This window comes from Nematolebias whitei, chromosome 13 (genome assembly GCF_014905685.2).
Source record: "Nematolebias whitei isolate Nwh7 chromosome 13, NemWhi1, whole genome shotgun sequence".
Lineage (NCBI taxonomy): Eukaryota > Metazoa > Chordata > Actinopteri > Cyprinodontiformes > Rivulidae > Nematolebias > Nematolebias whitei.
This window is the reverse complement of record NC_056510.1, coordinates 26,761,446-26,786,401: the sequence shown is the minus strand read 5'-3', so window position 1 is coordinate 26,786,401 and position 24,956 is coordinate 26,761,446. Positions and strand designations below refer to the sequence as shown.

Here is a 24,956-nt window from a genome sequence, read left to right as displayed (position 1 = left end):
ACCACACGACCTTCTTCCATTGCTCCAGAGTCCAATCTTTATGCTCCCTAGCAAATTGAAGCCTTTTTTTCTAGGGTTGCACCTGATTACTTTAATTTTGGGAAATCGGAAATCGGCCGATACTTGCATGAGAAACCAATGTTACCGATTTTTTATTTTTAGTTTTAACAATTGTCTGAACTTCATTTATATTTCAGAGCACTACCTCATGGCCAGTTAAAACAACTTTGTATTGTTTCTAGGATATTGTGCAAGGGTATGTTTTTCAATAAAATAAGATTGGAAAATTGAAGGTGCATTGTGACTTTATAACACCTGACAGTGTCTCTTATAAAACAAAATCGGTATCGGCCAAAATCGGAATTGGCAGGTCAGACTTTTTAGAAATTGGTGATCGGCCAGAAAACTGCAGTCGGTGCACCCCTATTTTGTTCCCCAGTTAGCCTCACTGATTAGAGGTTTTCTTAAGTCTTCACAGCTGTTCAGTCCCAATCCCTTGAGTTCCCTTCACTTTGTGTGTGTGGAAATGTTCTTACTTTCACTATTAAACACAGCCCTGAGTGCTACTGTTGTTTTTCTTCGATTTGATTTTACCAAACGTTTAAGTGATCACAGATCACGATCATTCAGGATTTTTTTCTGGCCACATTTCTTCCTCGAAGACGATGGGTCCCCTCTATCCTTCCAGTTTTTAACAATGCGTTGGACAGTTCTTAACCCAATTTTAGTAGTTCCTGCAATCTCCTTTCGATGTTTTCTCTGCTTGATACATGCCAGTGATTTGACCCTTCTCAAACAGACTGACATCTTTTCCACGACCACGCGATGTGTCTTTCATCATGGTTGTTTAAGAAATGAGAAGCAACTCATTGCACCAGTTGGGGTTAAATAACTTGTTGCCAGCTGAAAGACAATCGCCCATGCAGTAATTATCCAATAGGAGGCTCGTACCCATTTGCTTAGTTGCTTGGTTAAATCCAGGTGGTGACTATTTTTTGTCCAGGCAGTGTATATGGTGCTTGTTTTGTTTGATTGCTTGTTTTTTGCTTGTAGCCTCAAGTTTAGCACAAACAAAAAAATAGTTTAAAAAAAATCTTGTACAACTAGTTGTAAAGAGATGGTATTGGGTTCTGGTCCTGTTTGTTGTTTCTGTTTGGGCTGCATGAACATGATCTTAGTGTTTCACTCTGGGACACGGTGCCCGTGGTGCAGAAATGAACTCAAGCTGCAGGATTTCCTCCCTGTGGAGAACGCTCTTTGAGCATCAGGGTATTACAGAAAACGTTGTAGTGTTGCTGCTGATTTTGTGTCAGTTTTGGCAGCAGTGTGGCGGTTCTGAGCAGAATTAAAACAGCTATCCTAAGTCGTCAGTCATCTAGTTTAACTTCTAGGTCAGACGGTGATTTAGGGTGAGCTTGATTTGCATTTGATTGTAATCTGTTGGCTTCTATTTTTAGCATCAGTAAGTCATGCTTATTTATTTTGATAAGTCAAAATCATGATTGGGATTGTAATTCAGGTAACTCTAATGCCCTATTTTTTTTAAGCTGTTTAACTATTTTTGCTGTCCCCAGAAAACTGGTTGATCCACTATGCGAAGGTTCTTCTTATGACTGAGTTAGCTTGCAGCGTCTCAGACTGAAGAAGTATTTTGGATAAAAGACGATACGTTTCAACGAAGAAGAATCCATCCAGAGGACCTGACTCAACCTTGTTAAATGCCCTATTTTTTAGTTTGAACTGAGTTCACATCAGCTACTATTAGATGTGGATTAGCTCTGATAATTGCAGTGTTATAGCATTTTTCAACTTAAAAGTGTGTAGCAGAGTAAACGAATCAAACGTCCAAAGAACTTGGCTAGTCCAAAATTTTTGATTTACTGGACTTTTCAGAAAGTGATGTCACACTTTGAATTTAGCACCCATTGAGCTAGAAACGAGCTTGTTTTCCAATTTGTTTTACATCATTTATACTTTGAGGACCACATGTTGCACCTGTTCATCAACTTAGTAACCAGACCGTTTGAGTTAAGTCAATAGATGTTACAAATAATGTCCCAGGAGTTAATTAATAAACTAAGAGATTTCCCTGCACCGCACACAGAGAAAACAAGTGTATTCAAATGGTGTGAACTTACGCTGGGACATGCATTGTGGGAGGAGAGTGTGACTGGTATTCAGCTACAGTGCAAACCTGCAACTACCTCTGTAGCTGTCATAGTGCAGCCAAACATTGTAGCTAGAATTGCACAATAGACGAGAAGCAACAAAGACCAGCCTGCTGATTGTTGCTGCGTTAGTGCCAGTGTTCAAAGACATCTAAACTATCGAGCCTCCCTGTTAACTGGGTTATTTTATAAAATAATAAAAGTAAACTTTAAAAATGGGGGTGGTGGTGTAGTTCATCAAATACAGGTTAAGTGCATTTGTAACATACTACTAGTAAAATGTGTCCAACTGTTATAAAATGTAATCATGAAAATCATAATGATTATCCTTGCGTTTTCAGGACAAATGCATTTTCTAAGATGCCACATCACCGTTAGAGGCCAGTAACTGTAAATGCAGCCAAATACAGCCATCCCAACCGTCTATACAATTTGGCTAATCTTGACTCATAAAGGTCAGACTAATGTTTCACAAATTATTTCTATTTTTGACTTTTCTCTTCATAAAGTTTTGAGTAATTCATGGCAACCAAAATGTCATTTCTAAAGACTTCTCTGTAAAGGTAGTATGTCTTCATGTATCTACTGTACTTTGTAAAGTGCTTGTGAATGGGATTTGATTCTGTAGCTGAACGAAGCAATGTGGTAAGACTCCAATCCATTTGTGCTTTGTCTTATTCCCTTTTTGTAGACAAGCGCTCACACACATCATGGCTGCAGGTGAAGGAAATCCTGCTTTATTTATAAGTTATAAAACTGAGAATGCCACACGGCTCTCCTGGGAGTTCAGCTCTGCATGCACTCTATTTATCTTGTGTAGACACGGTCTCTTTATTGCACTCACAGGCATATACCATCGTCTGCACTTGTTACGAAGCATCTGTTTACCCTTTGTGCTGTTGTAGCTGGCAGAACGTGTTTGAACGTGACCTTGGCAGATGTTTGCTGACAGTGACGCTTTGTGTGTTTTTATGTGGAGGAAGTGATATCATCTTCATGTCACAGAAACAGAAACACTTTTGTTTGCCCTGTCTGCACAGCAGCTAATAGTGGAATGTCCAGGAAAATGTCAAGAAATGTACCGCTAATCCTGCAGTGCAGAAACTGTGATGAGCAGCTGAGCTCCAATGGATTTAATTATCAGTCGTATGAGTGGACACACAGGAGGCTGCATTAACAGCATGACAACAGAAATTATTAATATGCATAGGTGTTGCCAAAAAAAGGCATATTAGATAAAGAGCCTCTAGCAAAAACTAAAATTCCCTCAGAAGCTTAATCTACAATGAGAACTGTAAAAATACCTCAGATTTTATCTAAGATTTTGTGAGAATCTTTATGATTTTCACAGTACAGTAGTCCCTTGTTTATCACGGGGGATCCGTACCCTGAAGACCCGCGATAAATGAAAAACCGCGAAGATGTAAGTAGTTTATTTTTATTTTTATTTATATATATATATATATATATATATATATATATATATATATATATATATATATAGGCATTTTAAACCCTTCCCACACTCTTGCAATATTCCAAACAATGTTTCTAAACACTAAAAGAGCACAGAATGTCATGATTTCAGCTACCTGCCTCCGCTGCTCTCAGCTACCTGCAAGCGCACTTGGCCACGCCCACTTCTCCGCTGCATGGTGAACAGCTGATTAGCTGCATCAGGAAGTTTATCCTGCAGCATTACGTGCAGCAAGTGCTAAATAATTTAAAATTTATTTTAAATAAAAATTCCATGCCAATCGTACAGCTCATCCATCAGTCAGGCAGTTGTGTGTGATGTCCAATCTTATTTTGAAAAACCGCAATAGAGCAAGTCCGAGATGAACGAAATGCGAAGTAGCGAGGGACTACTGTAATAGCATCTGATTCTGCTCATTTTGATAAAGGATATGATTGCAGTGTTCTGGTTTAGTTTACTGCTTTAATAGCAGCTGTTTTGAACAAAGTGGGGCTTCTTGTAGTAATTTTTTGTTTAAATTGCTATTTTAGGGAACCAGTATAACTTCATCTCCAATCTGACTTTAATCTGACCTCCATGCTGACAACAAGGGAGCGAGTAAAATCTAAAAATAATCTAATTAATGTCACCGGACTAACATCTTATAGTGTCAAAATAAAAATCAAGGTCATTTCAGACTATGGTAGTTACAGCTTGTCGTTCTTTATGTAAATTGAAAGGATTAAAAATTGAATGAAATTGATAAAACTGAATTAAAGTTTGACGATGGAGTATGAAGTATTTTAAAATAATAGAAGGTAACCCCATTGTCTGTTTGAACGCCAAACAAGAAACATCTGCAATCTTCTCAACACCTTAAAGGGCAAACACGTCCCATTCACTGTAAGCATGACCCTGACCATGAATGCCTTCTATTACATGCTAGTGCAAATTTTACGAGTCCTAAAGTTGCTGCAGAGCTTATGTTTTGCACTGGGACAGGTCAGCTGCTTTGTTTCTTGTTTTTATGTGAAACTGTTGGCTGTAGCTGCACATGACTGTGCATATTTTTCCTTTTAACCTATGAGTGTCCATAAGATGACTAAAGTAATCTTATTTTATGTTTTCTTAACGAGAAAACAAAAAACAGAGATGGCTCATAATTGATAATTTACTGAAACAAAATGTAACCTTTGCATGCTTCCATGTTATTTTCAACATGCCTTTATAGTGCTTAACATGCCTTTATCCTGTTGCTCTGACGTCAAAGTTATGCAACAGAGACAAATAAACAAAAGCAAGAAAAATGATCTGAATTTTAGAAACGACCTCTCCTCAAACTTGTTTAAAAAAAGTTCCCCAGTGTCTCAAGAGAACCTGAATACCGGTAATTACTTTTCATTCATGAAGACATGGAAACAGTCATTCATGGAAAATTATTAAAATAGTATAGATTATTTTTTAAATATATTTTATGCTATTTGTTGTAATTTATTATGTTTTATCATTTTAAAATGTATTAAATACCAGAGATGGTGGCCGTTGATGTATTAACAGATGTCTACTTTATCATTGAGCTAAACTAATATTTAGTTTGCTTGTTTTAAATCAAAATGTAACAAAATATATCTTGAACCAGTAGACTGGTTTTAATGAAACAATGTCATCATTATATGGACCTCTTTAACCTTTAGGAGTAAACTGGTTTCAAGATGGCCACCACAGCTAATGAACTGTAGCAAACACTCTGTTAGTTTTACAGATATTGAGCTAAAATTTGATGTGGTAGAAGCTGAGAGTCTCCAGTTCATATTTTAAGAACAAACTGGTCAAGAAACTGTTTAAAAACTTTTAGCATGCAATTCAGTGAGAAATATCCTTCAAGGAGTACTAATTTAATTTTCTTTCATTTATGCTTTCGTCACTCAAGACTTGACATTTCAAACATGAACTGATATATGGCGTTGCAAAACTACACATCAGATGGTCTAAAAGCTGTTTAATTTCTAAGATCAGCAAAAAACCCTCAAAATAAGGTTTATTTAAAATCCTGTGGATAAAATTAGGAGTGTTACATTAGCTGCATCTTATAAATCCATGTAGGTAGGTGAAGATTTACAACACAAGCGCTGTATGTAGCTTGTGTTGTTCAGTTTGTTTGTGGCACGTACCAAAAAAACCAGCCGCCATAAATGTATTATCACATACGTAATTGCGTTTTAAAAATGTTTAACAGGTCTGCATTGTGTCGCAGTAGTGCTGTTGTATTTTTACGGTACATTCGTCTAGTCTCTGTGGGGAGCCCAAAGGTAAAATTTGATCAAAGAGAATAATTCAGGCCTGTAGCTGAGGGAGGAACAAACCAGTGGAGCAGAAGATGCAGAGAGAACGTAAATCTCAAGTTTTATACTAAACTGAGGTTTGTGTTGAACAATAAAGAAGAAAGGAGGCAAAGAACTGGAACTCTGACCTGGTTGTGTTCTTGTTTCTGAACGAGTTGCCATCATTTTTACATCCTGAGCTTTATCAAAGTGTTTTTTAAGTAACATAATGGGGAGCTTTTTTAAAAAAAATCTTACAACATTCATTCATTTGTGATAGTACTGCCTGAATATTTATGTTGTGATCTAATCGATGCATCTTCAGGAGTGGCTTTTACTGGCTTACCTCATCAGCAAAAATTCCCTTTATGCTATTTATTACTTGCGTGGATGCTGACAGGTGTAGTTGTGTTTACCAGTCACTTTGTAGTTGTTGAGTTAAAGCTGTGAAAAAAACTTAACATTTCTATTAATGACTTTTTTTCTTGGTTTAAAAGTCTGTCCGAGCCATAGAAATTCACAAATGTAAGATTAAGGTTGCTGTTGAGGAATAACAAACAGGACTCTGTACAACATGGTGCAACACATGGATGTTTTGTGGCATAAATGCATCCACGAAAAATGAAATCATTATTTTATTTAAATAAAACTACTCATTGGAATATAGTTTATTATTTTATTTTTATGCGTGTGCAAGAAGAAAGCAACACCAGGCAATAGGGACTTTTTTTTTTTCTTTCATGAACAAGAGTATTTCAAAAAAGATGTGAGGAAAACTGCTCATGGGTGATTCAGTGAAGCATAGGTGAAGCTGTACACAGAAGGGGGTTATAAAACCAAGTGCTCAGGGCAGGGGTGTGTGCAAAGGGAACAAACACCGATCTGTTGGAGCCGGCATCAAGAAGTTGGGTAAACAGACTGGTTTAAAAGTGCGAGGACTATTAAAAAAAGATTTGTTAGGTCACACTGCCACAGGGATTCCTTTGTTTATCAGCTCTCAGTGCAGTCATTGTGACGCAATATTAATTTAAAATATACATGCTGTACTGCACTCTTCCTAAATTAAAAAATATATATATTCCTAACTGTGCCGTCCTTAATGTGAGCTTTATGAAACTGGAGACTGGAGTGAAATGTTTTACTGAAAAAATGGAATAAATCAAATAGCAGATGCATAGTTGTACGCCAGAGCTGTGGTGTCGTTTTGTAACTGGCACAGTTGTGGCCAAAAAATAAATAAATAAATCTTAAAAAACTAATTAAGAACTATGTAAGCTGCTTGATCAGACCACATGAACTGGATACAGATTGAAACAGTCAAACATGAATAGAATGAATCTTTTTACATACAGTTAAATTGTTTTGATACTGTTGGTACGGCCGCGCCTGTCTTGTGTTAAACTAAACGTTTAATGATGATTTTTAACAGAATATGGTAACAACACTTTCAGTTATTAAATGCCGTCTAAACACAAGTGGACCGAAGTTCAATTTCCAGCTCTGGAACAATCGGTGCATCTTCAAAAGTGTTGAAGTCGCTGCTTGTTTTCCTGACATCATGTCGGATTGTCCTTTCTGTACACTCATAAAACAAGACATGCTGAATTGTTTTAACGGGTTTCCACTCGTACACCGAAAATCTGCGCACAGGACTTTGTTTCTCTTTTTGTGTTTCACTGATGCAGGGCTAATTGATTTAGCACAATATCAGCATAACGAGTTTAAAAGCAGTCGTACCGAGCACTAATTTCAGCTGCCACTTTATGGTTTAGGTTTGTTGCCTATTTTATGGTTTTTTGCTAGATATGTCTGTGTCCACACAGTTGGGACTTGCAGTGAATTAAAATTTACTCACGCCATGTCCTACAGCTGAACAACCCTCTAATAAAACGAGCTTTGAGTACAAATATATGTGTTGCTGCTGGAGATCTTTATACTCCGTTTCACTGGTCTGTTTGCTCAACATGCAAGGTGATGTACAGGCTCTGGCTGTAAAGCTGAACTCCTCTTTGAACATGACTTCCACTTTATAATCCTTCTGAAATAAACTAGAGGTGGAAAGATGCTTGGCTGCACAGTTTTTCTTTTATTTACAATTCTTTTTTTTTTTAATTGGGGTGGGTGTTGGGGAATAGAAGCAAACCAACTGATGAAAGCACCTTTAGGAAATAACTTGGCATGACACTACAGCAGTCCCTCGCTACTTCGCGGTTCGTTTATCGTGGATTTGCTCTATCGCGGTTGATCAAAATAAGATTGGACATGACAAAATTGGCTGATTGATGGATGAGCCGCTCGATCGGCATGGATTTTTTTATTTATAATAAATAAATTTAAATTATTTAGCACCTCCTGCAGCTTTGTGCAGCCCTTACTGCAGGATAAACTTCCTGCTGCAGTTAAACAGCTGATCAGATGTTCAGGTGTAGAGTGGAGAAGTGGGCGTGGCCAAGGGCGCTTGTAGGTGGCAAAGATGGAGGAGACAGAGCTGAAATCATGACATTCTCTGCTCTTTTAGAGTGTTTAGAGTTTAGAAACATTGTTTAGAATATTGCAAGAGTGTGGGAAGTGTTTAAAACACCTTAATATTAAACCATATAAATGCTAAAATAAACTACTACTTACTACAATAAACTACTACTTACTGCTTGTACTACTATTCCTACTTCACGGTTTTTCACTTATTGTGGGTCTTCAGGGTACGGATCCCCCGCAATAAATGAGGGACTACTGTACCAGGTTGTAAAAAATAAAGTAAATTTTGTGAATTTTAACATTTTAACTGGTCTCTGAATGTTCAAAAATGGCTGCTCGTGTAGTTTTATTTAGCTCTTGAAAATTTCATGTAAACTTTGTCCCTTAAGAACAGCAGGAATGTGAATATACAGTATGAAGGTCTTAAACTTTCTTGAATATATAATAATTGAGGTCATAAAGAAGAATTGTTCTGATAGTGGTGAATTTTGTTGTTGCTAAATATTCACAAAGAACACCATTTATTGGGCTCAGTTTTTTTATAATTTAGTTGAACGATTTTGTGTACCTAAAATCATCTGTGTGTGGGGGAGAGAAGAGTAAAAATATGACATTTTGATGATTTATTGTGAGATCTAAGGGGGGGCAGTAAGAATTAGAATTTAGCTGTTTCACTCCTGAATTGAATTTGCTTTTCTATTTTCAAGACTCGGTGGAAGAAAATTGCTATTTTGTAGAACATCCCTTTAAATTTGACTATAATTAGATTTATATTATAAGTTTCTTCCTAGAATAAAAAAAAAGTGCTGTATTTTTTGTTAAATTTAAAATGTCTTTTTAAGAAGCCGTCTCAATAAGCAGGCCTGTCTCTTTGCATGGTATGAGTGTGCCTTAGTCCTATTTTGAGCTGACGACAAGAAACGCCGTCTCTCGGCTGTTCTTTTGTTATTGGCACTTTTTAATTTATTTCAATGACACTGTGTGGATGGCACCCATTTATTTTGCATCATGAAATTGAAGAGGAACGAACAGCCACATCATGGAGGAGGAGAGATGTGCTCTTGTCAGACATCCCACTCACTGTGGGAGGCCTGCGAAGAGAAATAATGGAAAGTTTGCATGCGAGTTAGACTGAAATCATTTTAGAGGCAAATATGTCACTCATGTGTTTTGGCTCATAAAATTGAAGGAAATATGGCAGCAGCAGGCAAACGTGGAAAACATTTTTATCCTTGACTGCATGTGAAAGACTGCTCTGGTTTTCTTGCTGCAGACAAATCACATTTTATTTCACATCAGGCCTCTTTAAATTACTTGTCCAGAGTGGCTCTAACCGTAAGTCTGGCTTCTACTCCGTTTCAGCGTGTGCAGTTCAATCCAAATGCTTCCGACACTGATTGCCGGTAGGGAGTAAAGCAGTCCTCCTCCTTCCTGTGAAAAGCAACTACTGCAAACAGAATGGAGCGGAGGGGGGAGGTGGAAATGTTCTCCCATTGGTTGAATTTTGGCTGTTTTTGACCTGAATGCCAAACACAGAAAGCTCTGCCAAATGTTTTTTTTTTTTTCTCTCCCCCTTTAAACATCCCCTCTCTTTTTATAATCCTCTTTTACTTTCCTTTTCTCTCTTTGTGTGCCGTTCAAAGAGCCTCTGAACCCCCCCCCACCACCACCACCACCACATCCCCCCCAGTGAAGAGAGTTGTGAAGTGTCGGTGAACCCCAGCTCCGTAGTCCGTCGCTCATCTTTCTTTTAAACTCTTTGTAGAAGAGCAGGGGTCAGGAGGAGTTTGCACTCTAAAGCTTTTTTTTTGTTTGTTTTTAAACCCACTCTATCCCAATTTGGTCAGGTTTCTTTTGTCTGTATGTGTGTGTGCATCCAAAGAGTAATAAAGGGCTTTTGTTTACCACCTGTTTATTTGTCAAACATACTAAGTAAATAAGTTAATGGCACTGAAAAGAAGAGTGAAAACGTATCAGTCAAATGTGGTTAGATTTTTGACAGTCTTAGTAGGATCCACCATCCTATCCGTAACGCTTCAGAATACATTATTTCCATGGGGAAGAATACACACTTTTTATGACTGTCACCTCCAGGGAGGAAGGATGTCAAGGAGACGGAGAACTTGGTATCACGAGTGGAGGAGGCAAAGCAATCATGGTAGGATGGGAAAGAGTCTTGTTAAATTACCAATTAATCTGGAATCACTAGTTGAAAGGAATGACACAATTGTGGAGAGATTGTAGAAAGGTTGATCACAAAAGGTTTTTCCACATTTTGCACATTATACCATCAGGAATATTTTACCCAATTGATTTTAGATGGTTGTCAACAATTTAGTTGATTTTGTCCATACCAAAAAATGTTTGGCATGAACCAACCAACACAAAAAATCCTCCTAAAGGACCAAAGAACAGTTTCTTGGCAGTGTGAAAAGTAAAAGCTACAACTTGCCTCTACATGTTTGCAGCCACCTTTTGAAAGGGAGTTTTTTTTTTTTTTGTTGCACGTAGAGCTGTCGGCCTGCACAGTCAAAAAAAAAAAAAAGTAATCTGAAGGAGGACCTGGTGGACTCACCGACAAAAACAAATGACCACATTTTACTTTTGTCCAGACGAAGGTTAAGCCTGCGATTATTCAATACAGAGTTGAGGAATAACAGTGTTCCTACATTAACATGGTTGTCCTAGAATTATTCAGCTGCTTTACTTTTTCAATGGTCTGAAGTACTTTGAAAGATGTAAAGACCATATTTCACTGGGCTGACTAGTTCACAAGTCATCATCAATTTCCTTGAACAAGTTGCACGCAGATCTGATGCTCGAGCTTTTACCCATTCAAAAAATTTGAAAGATAAGTTAATTTTTTTTTCTTGAATAGAGCTGATGCAAGAATGCAGTTTTGCAAGCCATTAACAGAAAAATACTGTGATTAAAAAAAAGAAGGCAGTTCAGAATGCAGCCACACAGCTCTGTAGTCACTTTGTTGCAAATACTCAGATTTCAGCATAGAGCTGCGTATTTTTTACATAAAAATATAAATATAAACCATCAGGACCAGTGAGTTGACTGGATAGACGAATTATATTTTGTCAGCACAACATGACCATATGGTATTTGAACATATGATGCATTGCAATCCAAGCATCTCCTGGCGATAGTCATAATGTGCTTGCTGATATTGAAATGACGATAATTATTTGATATAATGTGCAGTGCTAATTCTGCAAAGGAAAATTTGCCCTTTTTTTTCTTTTCAATCTTTCCCATTTAAATGTCAACCAGTCTCCAACAGTTTTAATGAGATCTAGATTAAGCTATTTATCTGTTACGTGTTTAGCTGCCACTTCACCATCAGAGTTGTAAGACAGTAAGCCTCAATGCTTTTGTCTGAAAATGATGTTGCTATTACTTTATTTTAATTCTTTAATAAAGCCAGTCTGTCTCCTGGCAGGAAGCAGCATTGTTAAAACAAATCTAGATGCATCACAAGATATACAAAACTAATCGTATAAAGTCAAACTTGTTGCTGTACTGCGTGTGAGACACTGATGAAAAACAACAATAATCTTCCAGTTCATCTCCGGACCAGTTGTGGTTTGGTTTGTTTGCAACCAAGATGACATCATAGAAAATGAAGTTGTTCTGATCCTGTAAATGTAGGCTCTACTGTTTACTTGGTGTCGGTACTGTAGCTACTGCTCACTTGTGTTTTGCAAGCTATCCACATGTTTTTCTCTCTATATATAGAATACTTCTGTCATTGTAGAGCTGCAAAATGTTGTGACATAGATACACCTTACACCAATGTCTCCGCCGTCAAATATATTGAATTCAGTTTTGTTTATATAGCGCCTAATAACAACTGCCGTCTCAGAGCACTGTACAAAATTGTGCCAAATCTTCAAACGGTCACAATCTCCCATCCTGAGCAGCACTCGGGTGACAGTGGAAAGGAAAAACCCTTTTAGCAGGAATAAAACCTCCAGCAGAACCAGACCAGCTACTGGCAGCTTTCTGCCTCAACTGGCTGGCATTAGAGAGAAGTGGAAAAAGACACACAGAATGGCTGATCCAAGTGTATTCTGTGGGAAGAAAGACAAAAATAATGCATGTTAATGAAAGAAATAATCTCGAAGATGAACAGAGTTGAACAAGTAAAGACCTCAGCAGAGTGAGGGAATGTGGTCTGTTTGTCCTCCAGCAGTTGTAGCCTATAGAAGCAGAAAACCCATTCTAACCCCAACTACAAAAGGCAAGTCTTAAGCAGGTAGACAGAAGCTATGTTTACATGCGCAAAATTCTTTGACCGGATTGAAATGTTTTCAGATTAAATAATTTAAATGTATCATTTACATGGGCGCAATCCATCCATGACGAGCGTTTACATTAAAGATGCACCGATCCGATGCCAATATCGGAAAAACTTCTGGATCGGGTGTCGGTGACAATGTGACCGATCCATGACTGGGCAGATCTATTCACTGTCTATGCTTTGTGCTCTGAGTGACATCACGTGCTAGCGTACTGACTGAACAAATTAAAGTGGTGTTGTTTTTACATGTTTGACCAAACGTGTGAAGCTCTTGATGGGTTTTGTTACGGTGCAGAGTTTTCAATAAATTTGTAATTCAGTACATTCATGTCTGCGTTTAACAAAACAAATGTTTTAAGTTAATTCAGCACTGGGTTTGTAAGCTCAAACATCCAGGTAGACAACAAAAATGGCCAAATGATTTAACCATTTTTGTTAATTCAGCACTTTTTATTCTCCCTGGATCGGTATCGATCGATGTTGAACCGCGGATATCGGAATTGAATCAGAAGTGAAAAAAGTGAATCGGTGCAACCCTAGTTTACATGCAGCAGAGTTTATTTGTGAACACAAGTACTGACATGCGCAGAGTGGTAAACTCTCCTTAAAAAACACAGAAGAAGAAGTTCTACTTCTGGTTTACTTCTGGGATGAACGTAAGCAAAGCTGAGCGCCCAAAATGGACCCGCGACAGGTTTTTACGACGGTGGAGACGTTACTGCACTCCCTGACTGAGCTACAGGTGGTACAGATACTTTTGAGCTCTTTCAAAGTTTCTAGTAGAAATGTTGTCGCTCACCGACCAGTTTTGCTTCCCCAACACGTTAATATTATTAGCATTAGCCAGGCAGAAATGACACAGGTCACACATGCACAGTCAGGTCAGTTATTCACGATCGGAAAACAATTGCCAGATTAAGTGTTTGTATGCACACCGTTTGGGTTATGGATCGGCATAAACCACCCGTTCTGATCACAAATTCTTTCGGATAGCGCTGAATAAACAAAAAATAATCCGAATGGCCGTTTAATCCGATTACTTATGTCCATGTATGTCCATAGTAGCCTCATTGACAAGAGAGGTGCCTAATAACAAAATGCTTTGTCTCCCATTTTACTTTTAGAAACTCTAGAAACCACAAGTAAACCAGCAATCTGAGGGCAAAGTGCTGTAGGATATATGGAACAATGAGATCTGTATTATAAGATTGAGTTTACGGTAGTTGTTGAGAGCTTTGTAGGTTAGAAGTAGGATTTTAAATTCTATTCTGAATTTGACAAGAAGCAAATGGAGAGAAGCGAAAAGTGGAGAGAGATGATCTCTGAAATCTCATCGGAGGTCTGGCAGCAGCATTTTGGATCAAGTGAAGACTTTTTTAAGAGACCACAAGCAGTAATATACAAACACAAGAGTGGGGAAAAATGTATAATCTGATACACTGTTACCACCTGAGTGCTGTCTCATATTATTTAGCATCTTTTCAAACTACTGCATCACATTTTTAAGAAAGCACCTAGTAAAACATACAAACTGCTTTTATTCACCGTCTCTGTTTTCGCTTGTAAGTGTAGATGTTTTAGCAAAGTGAATTTTCCTGTGGGAGCTTCTCTCTCATGCAGCAGCTCGGAGGTCCTCAGCTACTTGTGTAAGTAACCAAATAAACTTCAGAGTTGAGTTTATTGAGTTTTAAAAGTTGTTGGGGCTTTCTTCTTTGTTAAACTTTTTTAAAGTGAGTGGTTATCAAAGTTTATTAAAATTGTGAGATAAGTTTTGCACAGCATATGATACGAACTTCATCCGGACCGTGCTTCATAATAAGTTAACATCTAAAGCTGACCAGAGGTCTACCCAAAAGTTTTCTACATTAAATTTTATTATTATTGTTATGTTAATTGATGACATACTTAGTATGTCATAGCATAGAATTGTAGCTCTGTTGCTCTTCCTCCCGTCTCTCCGGATCATTGGCTTCATCTGTATTATTAATGCTGCCTCTCTGTGACAGCAGCAGTTCAAACTGGTGTCATGTTGAAAGTGTAGATATCCATAACACGATGGCAAAATGTTAGAAATCGCTCACTGAATTCAAGGAGAGCCATTCATATTTCAATAACTTGTTTTTCAGCTGTGAAATCCCAATGAGAATATTTTAAGTTGTCTTGTTTTGGGGTTTCGTTAGTCCATCCAACAGAGGAATAAATACACTAAAACAAAAAGAAGGGTGCAATCTGGACTAATCCAGCTGTTACTGCCCGAGGCACAGAGGCCTATAGGTATCTACTTTGTCTCCTGGAAGAGTTGACGTCACCATCCTTCATCTTGTCATAAATCTGTCCCTCCATTTTGGTTTATCACACTCTTTTTTAAGGATTCACAGCTGTTGCTTTTGTATCTTCCTGAAATGTCAGAGCAGCTCTTGAATCTCAGTCCTCCTGTTGTCTTTGTTCGGTACATCTTGTCACATCCGGGAAAGTTGAGTAGTTTAACTTACGGAGAACTTGGCACAAACTATTTGTGTTGCTCAACACTCTGACTCTTGTTTCGTCTGTTGTCCCTGTCCCAGCCTGTGAAACAATCCAGTTTGACAGCTTTAGCTATGGCGAGCAGAGGCACATTTACTGTGCAAACTGTTCCACTCGAGTTATTTCTTCTTGATGTAGAACTAGAAAGCATCTATGAATCACTCTGATGCTATGATACTCCTCATTGCTTCTGGTTGTGACCATAACAAGGATGGATTTGGTAATGGCTCTTCTGTCTCTGTGGTTGGGGCCTAATTGAATCAGAATTGAATTTATGCAGCTTAAAATCACAAGCAGTGTTGCACAGCGTTCCTGTTTGTGTTTCATAATAAGTAGCCTACAAAGAAGGTGTAAACTGTTCTGCCAGAAATGAAATGTTTATTTGCACAGAACATTTCTAATTAATCATAATTTATTTGTGTTTGAACTTAATCTGCTCTTCCGCTCATTAATATTATGTAAATGATTATAAAACATGGGGGAAATTATTCCTTTGTATCATTTTTTTTTTCTATAAATATGCACAAATCTGCCCACATGCTTCTTTTTACACACCTGTGTTTTCTCTTTTGTTTCTGACTTGACAGGAGTTTCTACACTGAATCATTAATATTTGTGAATGAGTGAACCTGTTGCTACAATGAAACAACTTGTTTGAAAGCTGGTTTGTTGAAGATGATTATTGCTCACGTCTGTGAAAGGTGGACGACCATGCCTCTGTTTGTTAAATTCCATCGTCTCCATTGGCTCCCTGTCAAGTCCAGAACTGAATTCAAAGTCTTACTTCTAACCTACAAACCTCTCAACAACCTAGCTCCATCTTATATTCGAGATCTTATTGTTCCATATTTTCCTAACGGAGCACTTTGCTCTCAGACTGCAGGCTTACTTGCGGTTCCTAGAGTTTCCAAAAGCAGAATGGGAGGCAGATCCTTCAGTTATCAGGCTCCTCTCTTGTGGAACCAACTTCCAGTTTCTGTCCATGACGCTGACACATGGTCCAGTTTTAAGACTTTCCTTTTTTATCAATCCTATAGTTAGGTTTGGCTTGTTATTCTATCTTAAGCTTAGACTACTGGAGGACAAATTGACCTCATTTCCTTAAAAATTTGCTAAAATGGAATACTTTTAATTTAATATTATTTCTGTCTTGCCATTTGATTTTTGACCAGGCATTGTTTTCCGTTCCTCAAACCCAACCGGTCGAAGCAGATCACCGCTTGTCCTGAGCCTGGTTCTGCTAAAGGTTTCTTCCTCGTGAGGGAGTTTTTTCTTTCCACTGTCGCCTTCATGCTTGCTCAAGATGAGAGTTCTGCGATGGAGTTAAATTCAAAGCAGTCTGCTCAGATGGTGTTAAATTATTATTTTTATATTTTAATATTTCTGTTCAGTGCCCTGAGATGACTTGTGCTGTGACTTGGTGCTATATAAATAAACTGCATTGAATTGGTAACAAGATGCCTGATGAATCAGAGAAAATAAATTAGCTGAGAGTTGTCACCATGCATTAATGTACAGAATGCGAGACCTTTAATTTTAAAGGATTTTCCTGATATGATCCAGTATTTCAGTACAGGAAACTACTTTATTTTACGACCTAATCAATTTAAACGTGGCCAGTTTTACTTCATTATTTTCTCTACTGATCTTGTTTCCGGACTGGTAATGTTACCGTGAGTTAAATTTAAACTGGATTGGTCACATTGTTTTCATGCCGTGACATTGTCTCTTTGCACAGAAACTTCTTACAGAGCGTTTACATCAAGAGCGTCTCGTCTTTACTCGACCAGTCTCAAGACCACGTGTCCTCGTCAGTTAGGTGGTCTTGCTGACTCACGTCCATTGACCTCACCAAAGCCTGGTGAACTAGAGCGTGTAATCACTTCCTGCCTGTCTAAAAAAACAAAAAAAACTTGATAGGCAAGGTGTCTTCATGTATGTGCACAAACGAGATGTGCACTCTCGTGAATTGATTTTGTGTGTTTGTGCGGTTGTCTACCAAACTCACCCTTTCAGAAATACGTATTTGAAGTCTGTATTTTAAAGATCGTCATAAAAGGTCAAGTTTTTAGTTGATCTTATGCTTTATTTAAATGTTCCCATAATTTCCATTAAAGGAATTATCCTTTTTAAAGCAATGCAGACTCCAATTTTTTATCATAAACATTGGGCTTGATTATGTAACGACTCGCAGCCTTTCCAGGTTGTATCCAGACTAATGCCCAGTGTGAGCGGGGTAAGCAGTTATTCTATTCAGGGATGATTATGGATCGTTTTGTAATGACTTCTTTCTTGTGCCAGCGGTGCTGCGCCTTACACACATGGCTTAAGATTATTTCATGCTTTAGAAGTAATGAAGTACTGTGCAAAAGTCTTGAGTCATCCCTCGTTTCTTCTTCTAAAGTACCAGACTTTGTTGTACTATTTCAAAGTGACCTTGATCAATATAACGTTTTGATTGAGCTTTAACTGCTCTTTTACTCATTTTTAGTCCAGTTATAGACGTAAATATCATTGTTGTTTTGCGGATATAAAAAGTCTCCTAACAAATAGATCATGTTAAACTGGGTCTTCACAAACAGCCTGTGACAAAAACAAAATAAGGATTGATGCATCTCTTGTGTTCTGTGTCAGGTATTTTCTAGATTTACCTTTTAAGGGCTTGACTTTCACTTTTCATCCGCTCTGATATTCTTAAGGCCTGGCTGTCCTTTTTGTCCTCAGCTTGTTCACTTTTCTTTAAGAACACACTGCACAATGTGCTGCCATGGCAAGTTCAAGAATTGGACAGAAAATTAATATAAAGCAACAAACTCAAAGTAAAACTTTAAAAGATCTTTCAGAAACTGTTAAACTATAAAAGATGGAGAAAGTCTGGCTCCTTGGAAGCAAAATATAAGTATAAAAGTTTAACGGTAGTTACATTCCTAAAAGCGTGATTTTTATTTGCTGTTTTTTTTATCTCCTTATTTATGTCACTGTTAATGATCATGGCTTTTTACTTTACTATAACCCCATCTGAAAGTAGAATTAAATATTACTTCATTGCTCACTCCACCTCCTTTTCTTCTTCTTCACAGGAGGACTCCATGAAAGATGACAGAGGAGGTGATTGTTGTAGCCAAGTGGGACTACACGGCCCAGCAGGACCAGGAACTTGACATCCGTAAAAATGAGCGTCTCTTCCTCCTCGACGACTCGAAGACATGGTGGCGCGTTCGCAACGCCGCCAACCAGACGGGGTATGTGCCGTCAAACTACGTGGAACGCAAGAACAGCCTAAAGAAAGGCTCGCTGGTGAAGAACATCAAAGACACACTGGGTAAGAATTATTATTCTCCACGCTGCTGGGATGAAAAAGTTATCCCCAGTGTACGAATTGTCACCGTTAAATTGAAGATTATTTCTAGCAAAAGCAGAAAAACTGAATAGTTTTTTTTTTAACGCTTTGTACACACTGGAGGAGAAGATGAGATGTTACATGGAGGTGTGTGTGTGTTGAAATAATTTTCATGCTGCATTTCTATCTTTGCTGGAAGCTGTTTGTGTGCGCTCCAGGGAGCCTGTTGAGTTGGCCGTTGCTCTCAGCTGTCAGCACAGTGTCATTCAGTCCACAGTCATGACTTGAATACATTAGTCTATTTATGAGGGTTCAACTTGCAGCTTGTTAAAAGGAATATGGCGCACATAATACAAGTTAAGGGAGTTGTTTACCTTTTTATAAATTGAGCAAGAGAAATATTTCCATCAGCATTATTTTAACATTAAGTGATTAAAACAAATTAAATTAGTTGCTGGTAAAAACAACAGTTTTCTTTTAAAGTTTTCTCTCTTGTGCAATATCTTTGCATCAAATTGTAATTTCCAACCCGTTTAGGGATTTGTCTGATACCTCTTGGTATATGAAATAACTTCACGTATGTCGTCATTAGGGCTGTTGCGATAAACAATAAATTAATTAATCGCACGATGAATGAAAATTATCGACCATATTTTCATTTATCCGCTTTATCGTTTCTTCGTGTCTCTCTCTTTCTACTGAAGACACTGGATGACAAAAGGATCAACTCCGGTGCTCTTCACTGACCCCCTCCCTTTCTCTTTTCTCTTTAAAAACCATTTTAACCGTCCAAAATCGTGTTTTTGGATCGTTAAAAGCAGCTAAGCTGAGAAGCTAAGCTCACAGGCTGACCTCAGGAATAAACCTCCGTCTTGTCAAAGCTCCAAAATTTACTGATGAAACCCGTGCCTTCGTGTAAAAAGTTGTTTTTCTCTGCAAAAAGAAATTGAGAACTTCACTGATTAAAAAAAAAAAATTATTAAAAGCTTTGTGTGAAAAATGTTATATTAAAAAGCTCAAACCACATCGAGTGTCCACCATGTCAGCCCACGTCGTAGTATCTCCCATTTTTCTTAGAGACACGCTGCTCAACTATCCATCCTTTGGTTCAAACGGTCTTATACTGACATCAGGTGGTCAAAAAAGGTACTAGATTCCAAACAAACATTTCTTCTAAAATTTGACAATTATTTATTGTTCAATTTTAAACAATATTATCGTTTATCGCAATAATTTCTCAGACAATTAATTGCCCAGCAAAATTTATCGTGACATGCCTAGTCGTCATAAAATTATTTTAACGTGTCGCCTTTGATTTAAAAATAAATGTAATCAAATTACTTCTTGTCAAACTATCAGCTTCTCTTAACATTGTTTTCTGATTTCTCATTCTTCCTGTGCTTTGGACTAGTTTTACAGCTGTGTAGAGACTGTGATGCTCAGACATGTTCTGTCTGTCAGTAAGCAGCGACTTGAACCTTTTCTCCATGCAGTTATCTGGCATCAGTTCACTGAGATGTTTTCATACTGTCAGGATGCTTTTTGGTGCAACTGCATGCAGAAAACAGCGCTGAGCTGGCAAGCCATTCCTCAAAACATCAAATTAGTCCCATTTATTTGGTCTTATTACAAAAGACATTATCTCGTTAGCTGCTCCTAAACGGTTTCAGGCTTTCCGATAGATTGTTGTCTTATCAATTTGCATACTTTAAGAATTTGAGCATATTGGCAATGAAATAATTAGGAACAATTAAGCTCCTAAACAACACCCACCCAGCTGTTGCTTAGTTTTTAGTAAACAAATGCCACATGTGACCCACACAGCAAGTATCCTAAACAAATTAGATGGTGTTAGCCACATATTTCATCTAATCAGGGATGTTTCATAGAGCTCAAGCCAAAAAAAGTGAGAAAAAAATTAGACATCCTCCTCCTGCTCCTTTTTTTAGCAGTTGCTAATAATTTGGTTTGACAGTTTCAGCATAAGAGATGTGTTTTTTTGTCAGAATAGTAGAGAATGAGAAAGGGGTTGTGGCAGAAAATAGAAACATCTGGTAGGAGTCGTTAGACAGTATGATCAAGATGTTCAGTCGTAATAAAAATAGTAACAGTATGGTCCAGAAAGACAGGGGGGGTTGAGCTGAGGGGAGAAGGTTTAGAGGAGAGAAATGAGTGACTGAGGTCTCATCTAATGCATGGATTTCTCAGCTCTGTGGATTCCTGCCCTCAGGGGGACTGCAGCTGCATGTCGGTCACTGTGGCACAGCCTGCAGTCCCCATCACCAGGGATTGCTCGGTGCAGAGATGACACCCCCACTCGCTGTTTTCACTGCTCCAACCCTGTCTCTATCAACTCAGTTCTCTGTCACCATGGGCCCCAGCTTTTATGTGATCTGTAGTTGCAGGACAAGTCAGACATTTAATGGTTGTACTGGAATGATGGATCACCTCACTGTTCTCTGACTGAGTTACATATCGACTGCAACATTATGGCCCAGTCCCATTTCAGCCCAAGCAGCGTGCTTCCTGCCAGTAGCTCTTTAGTGTTAAAAGCCTGTGAAAATCAAATAGTCCAGAACACTTCCATGATGAGGTGATGAACAGTAGGTGAGGTCAGGTGCTAATGGAACTTACTCACACACTTGAATAGAGATTTTGATTGGATGATGGATTGATTGCTTCATCCCCTCCAGTCGGGATTTATTTTCTTTCATCTTCCTCAGTGAGTCCACATTATGATTATGGAGAGTGTGGATCGTCTGTAATTAGTTATCCTCAGCTTTTCCTCTTCATTTGTTTTTTTTTCTTTTTAGTGTGGTTGTATCATCAGTATTCATCTCAACAGAATCTAACTATAAATGGCTGCCCGCTGCTTAGTGCCCTAGTTTCATCTATTAGGAAATAAAAAAAAGTAATGGGTAAAAAAGAATCAGCATAGAAGCTACTCGTTGCAGAAACTGGGTCAGAACTCACCTGTCTGACCAACAAGCAAGCAAAATGTATGTCCATGAGTATTTTACTGAAAGCCACATATTTAGTAACACAGGATCTGATCCGATTGTCCTGACCGGTGTCTGGAGTAATGCAGCCTGCAGCCATAAAAGGTGGACATCATGTAACAGAGTGTGTGCGTGTATGAGAGAATGTTTGTTTCTCTGTTAGTAAAAAATTGTATTGACCACTGGAAAGATTTACTGAAACTCGCTGAGAGTAATTTTAGAATGTACATCTAAATTAGGGCTGCACAAAATTAGAAAAAAACATGTAGTGTGCAATACTATCACTTAAGAACAACAAAGTCCATGCTCAATAATCCAGGTATACAATCCAACATTTTTCAGACGGGTCATCTGGACAGTTTCTTTTTTTGTGCTGAAACGTTTCACCTTCTGTCCGGAAGGCTTCATCAGTCGAGGAAACGCACAACAACTGATTCTTCCCCCAAACAGCTTACTCCAAAGTGGAACAAACCAGTTCTGCTTGTGATAAGATGGTCTCTTTGGTACACCCCTTCCTCCATTGCCCGCCCTCTTCCTTGTTGACAGTCTTGTCAAACTGGTTGAAAACAACAAAGTCCATGCTCAATAATCCAGGTATACAATCCATTTTTCAGTCAGGTCATCTGGACAGTTTCTATCACTTAAGATTGTAATGGTGATTACAATTACCAGTAACTTATTGTTTCTTCTGTCATAGTTATAATTTAAACAAGATGTGGGCATCAAGGCCAGTTACAGTTTGATGGACTGATTAAATACATGCATATTAAATACAGAACTAGGCCTGTCGCAATAAACGATAAATCATTTAATCGCAGGATAAATTAAAATTATCAACCTCATTTTCATTTATCGGCTTTATTGTTTCTTCGTGTCTCTTTCTGAAGACATTGGATGACAAATGTTTCAACTCTGGTGCTCTTCCTGACACCCCCCACCCCACTTTCTCTTTAAAATCTGTTTTAACAATCCAAAATCAAGGTTTTGGATCATTAAAAGCAGCTAAGCTACGAGCTAAGCTAACAGGCTGACCTCAGGAATAAATCTCCGTCTTGTCGAAGATCCAGAATTCACGGTTGAAACCCGTACCTTCGTGTAAAAAGTTTTTTCTTTGCAAAAAGAAGCTGAGAACTTATTTACTGATTTTTAAATTTTTTATTAAAAGCTTTGTGTGAAAAATGCTACGCTAAGAGCTCAAACCACACTGAGCGCTGGCCATTTTGAGAACAAAAGACAGCCCATGTTATGTCAAGGGGCCTCCCTCCCATTTTTCTTAAAGAGACACGCTGCTCGCTCCCTTGCTATCCATCCTTTGGTTCAAACTATCTTATACTGCCATCCGGTGGTCACAAAACCAGTACTACACATGAAACAAATTAAACTCTTTTTAAATTTGACAATAATTACTTGTCAAATTTCAAACAATATTATCGTTTATCACAATAATTTCTGAGACAATTAATCGCCCACAGCAAAATTTATCGTGACAGGCCTATACAGGCCATGAATGCATGATACTGGAAATTTAACCATGCATAACGTATTGCTGTCCAAGCAGTTCTTTGTGATGTTTAACATTGCGCGCGCTAATATTGCAATGATAACGTTTTGATATATTTTGCAGACCTAATATAAAACTGATCAACATTTAGAGTCAACCCATTTCAAGATATTTTATAAGATTTTTTTAAGGTATGTATAATTAAATAATTAACTGATTTTTGACATGCCCATCTGTCACCACCTACCTGTTTATTCAATTCAATTCAGTTCAGTTTATTTATATAGCGCCAAATCACAACAAAGTTGTCTCAGGGCACTTTACAGGAACATTCACATAAAAGCCATTTAGTAAAGTTCTCTATCTAAGGAATCCTGCAGACAAGTTGAATCTTGGCTTCGTTGCAGTCTCCCATCCTGAGCAAGCACAGTGGCAACAGTGGAAAGGAAAAACTCCCTTTTAAAAGGAAGAAACCTCCAGCAGAACCAGGCTCAGGACAAGCGGCCATCTACTTTGACCGGCTGATTGAGAGGCCAGGAAGGAGAGACAGACGAACACAGACTGGCAGGTCCAGGTATATCTGAAAGACAAAAAAAACCCGCATGTTAAGGATAGAAAAAATAATTACAAATGTTGAGCAGAGTAAGTAAAGACAGTAGCAGAGTGAAAAGTGTGGTCAGTTTGTCCTCCAGCAGTCTAAGCTTATAGCAGCATAACTAAAAGACAGCTCAGGAAACCCAAGCCGACCCTAACTATATATAACTATAGGATTTAGCAAAAAAAAAAAAAAAAAATCAGTGTGCTTGTTTGTCTTGTGTTCCAGAAGCACTGGTTAAAATCTTCTGTGGTCTCAGTCTACAACTGAAGGTCAAGTCAGATTTATTTATAGAGCACGTTTAAAACAGAAACTTTTACCAAAGGTGTTGCGGTAAGAGCCCAGTGTGTCATGCAGGGGGTGTGACGTGTTGTTCAGGATCTGGAGCAGTTTCCTCAGCATCCTCTGTCAGAGACTGCAGGTCCACTCCCAGAACTGAACCAGCTCTCTTGATGAGTTTTGAGTCTGTTGACATCAGCTTTCTTCACCCTGCTGCACACCACAGCGTAGAAGATGCTGGAGACCACCGAGTGGTAAAACATCTGCAGCATGTTAAAGGACCTGAGTCTCCTCAGAAGATAAAGGTGACTCTGCCCTTTCTAGGATGTTGGTGTTATCTGTCCAGTCCAGTTGATTGTCTTGACTCTAGGTGACTATTTGACTGACTTTGTAATTTTCAGTCATGAGCAGTTGGGGTCAGAAGTCTCTGCAGCTGTAACTCTGAGGGTCAGAAGCTGTAAAGTTTGGGAACCACAGGGTTTTTAGTGAAGAAGACAACTGCAGCACCGGTTTACACATTTGAACCTCAAATTATGAATGGTTTCACACCTGTTCGTCATCAAAATAACAAAACAAACTTGATTTAGATGTTGAGGATCCAAGTGACATTAACACAAATAGACATTTAGCCTTGATGCAGGCCCATGCTCTCCAGAGGTTTATGGTTCTGCACACATTTCCCCTGTAACAGTCTAATTGTTCCATTTACCCTTTTTGTGTGTGTGTTAAGCCTTTTGACAGCCTTTACTGGCTTTACACACCGTAATGCATTAAGACCTCGCGGCACTTTCATCAAAAACAGACCACCACCACCAGGGGGCTATTTATAAGACCACATCGCTCACCGATTCACTTTAAGTGATCTTAAATCACAGCACCTGCTGGTACAGCTCTATTACTTCACTACATGACCAGTTTGTGCATTTTGATTGCACACACGCACACACACACACACACACACACACACACACACACACACACACACAC

At 38.3% G+C, this 24,956-nt stretch overlaps 1 protein-coding gene across 1 annotated transcript in view; it reads left to right on the top strand.

Annotated features, from left to right (window-relative positions):
* The window catches only part of nck2a (NCK adaptor protein 2a), a 42,614-nt gene that overhangs the window by 10,602 nt on the left and 7,056 nt on the right, over positions 1-24,956 (top strand). Inside the window, exon 2 of the mRNA XM_037686537.1 lies at positions 18,336-18,577. Within this exon, the coding sequence (XP_037542465.1) occupies positions 18,352-18,577 (226 nt within the window). The 5' untranslated portion in view covers positions 18,336-18,351. The remainder of the gene's footprint in view (positions 1-18,335; positions 18,578-24,956) is intronic.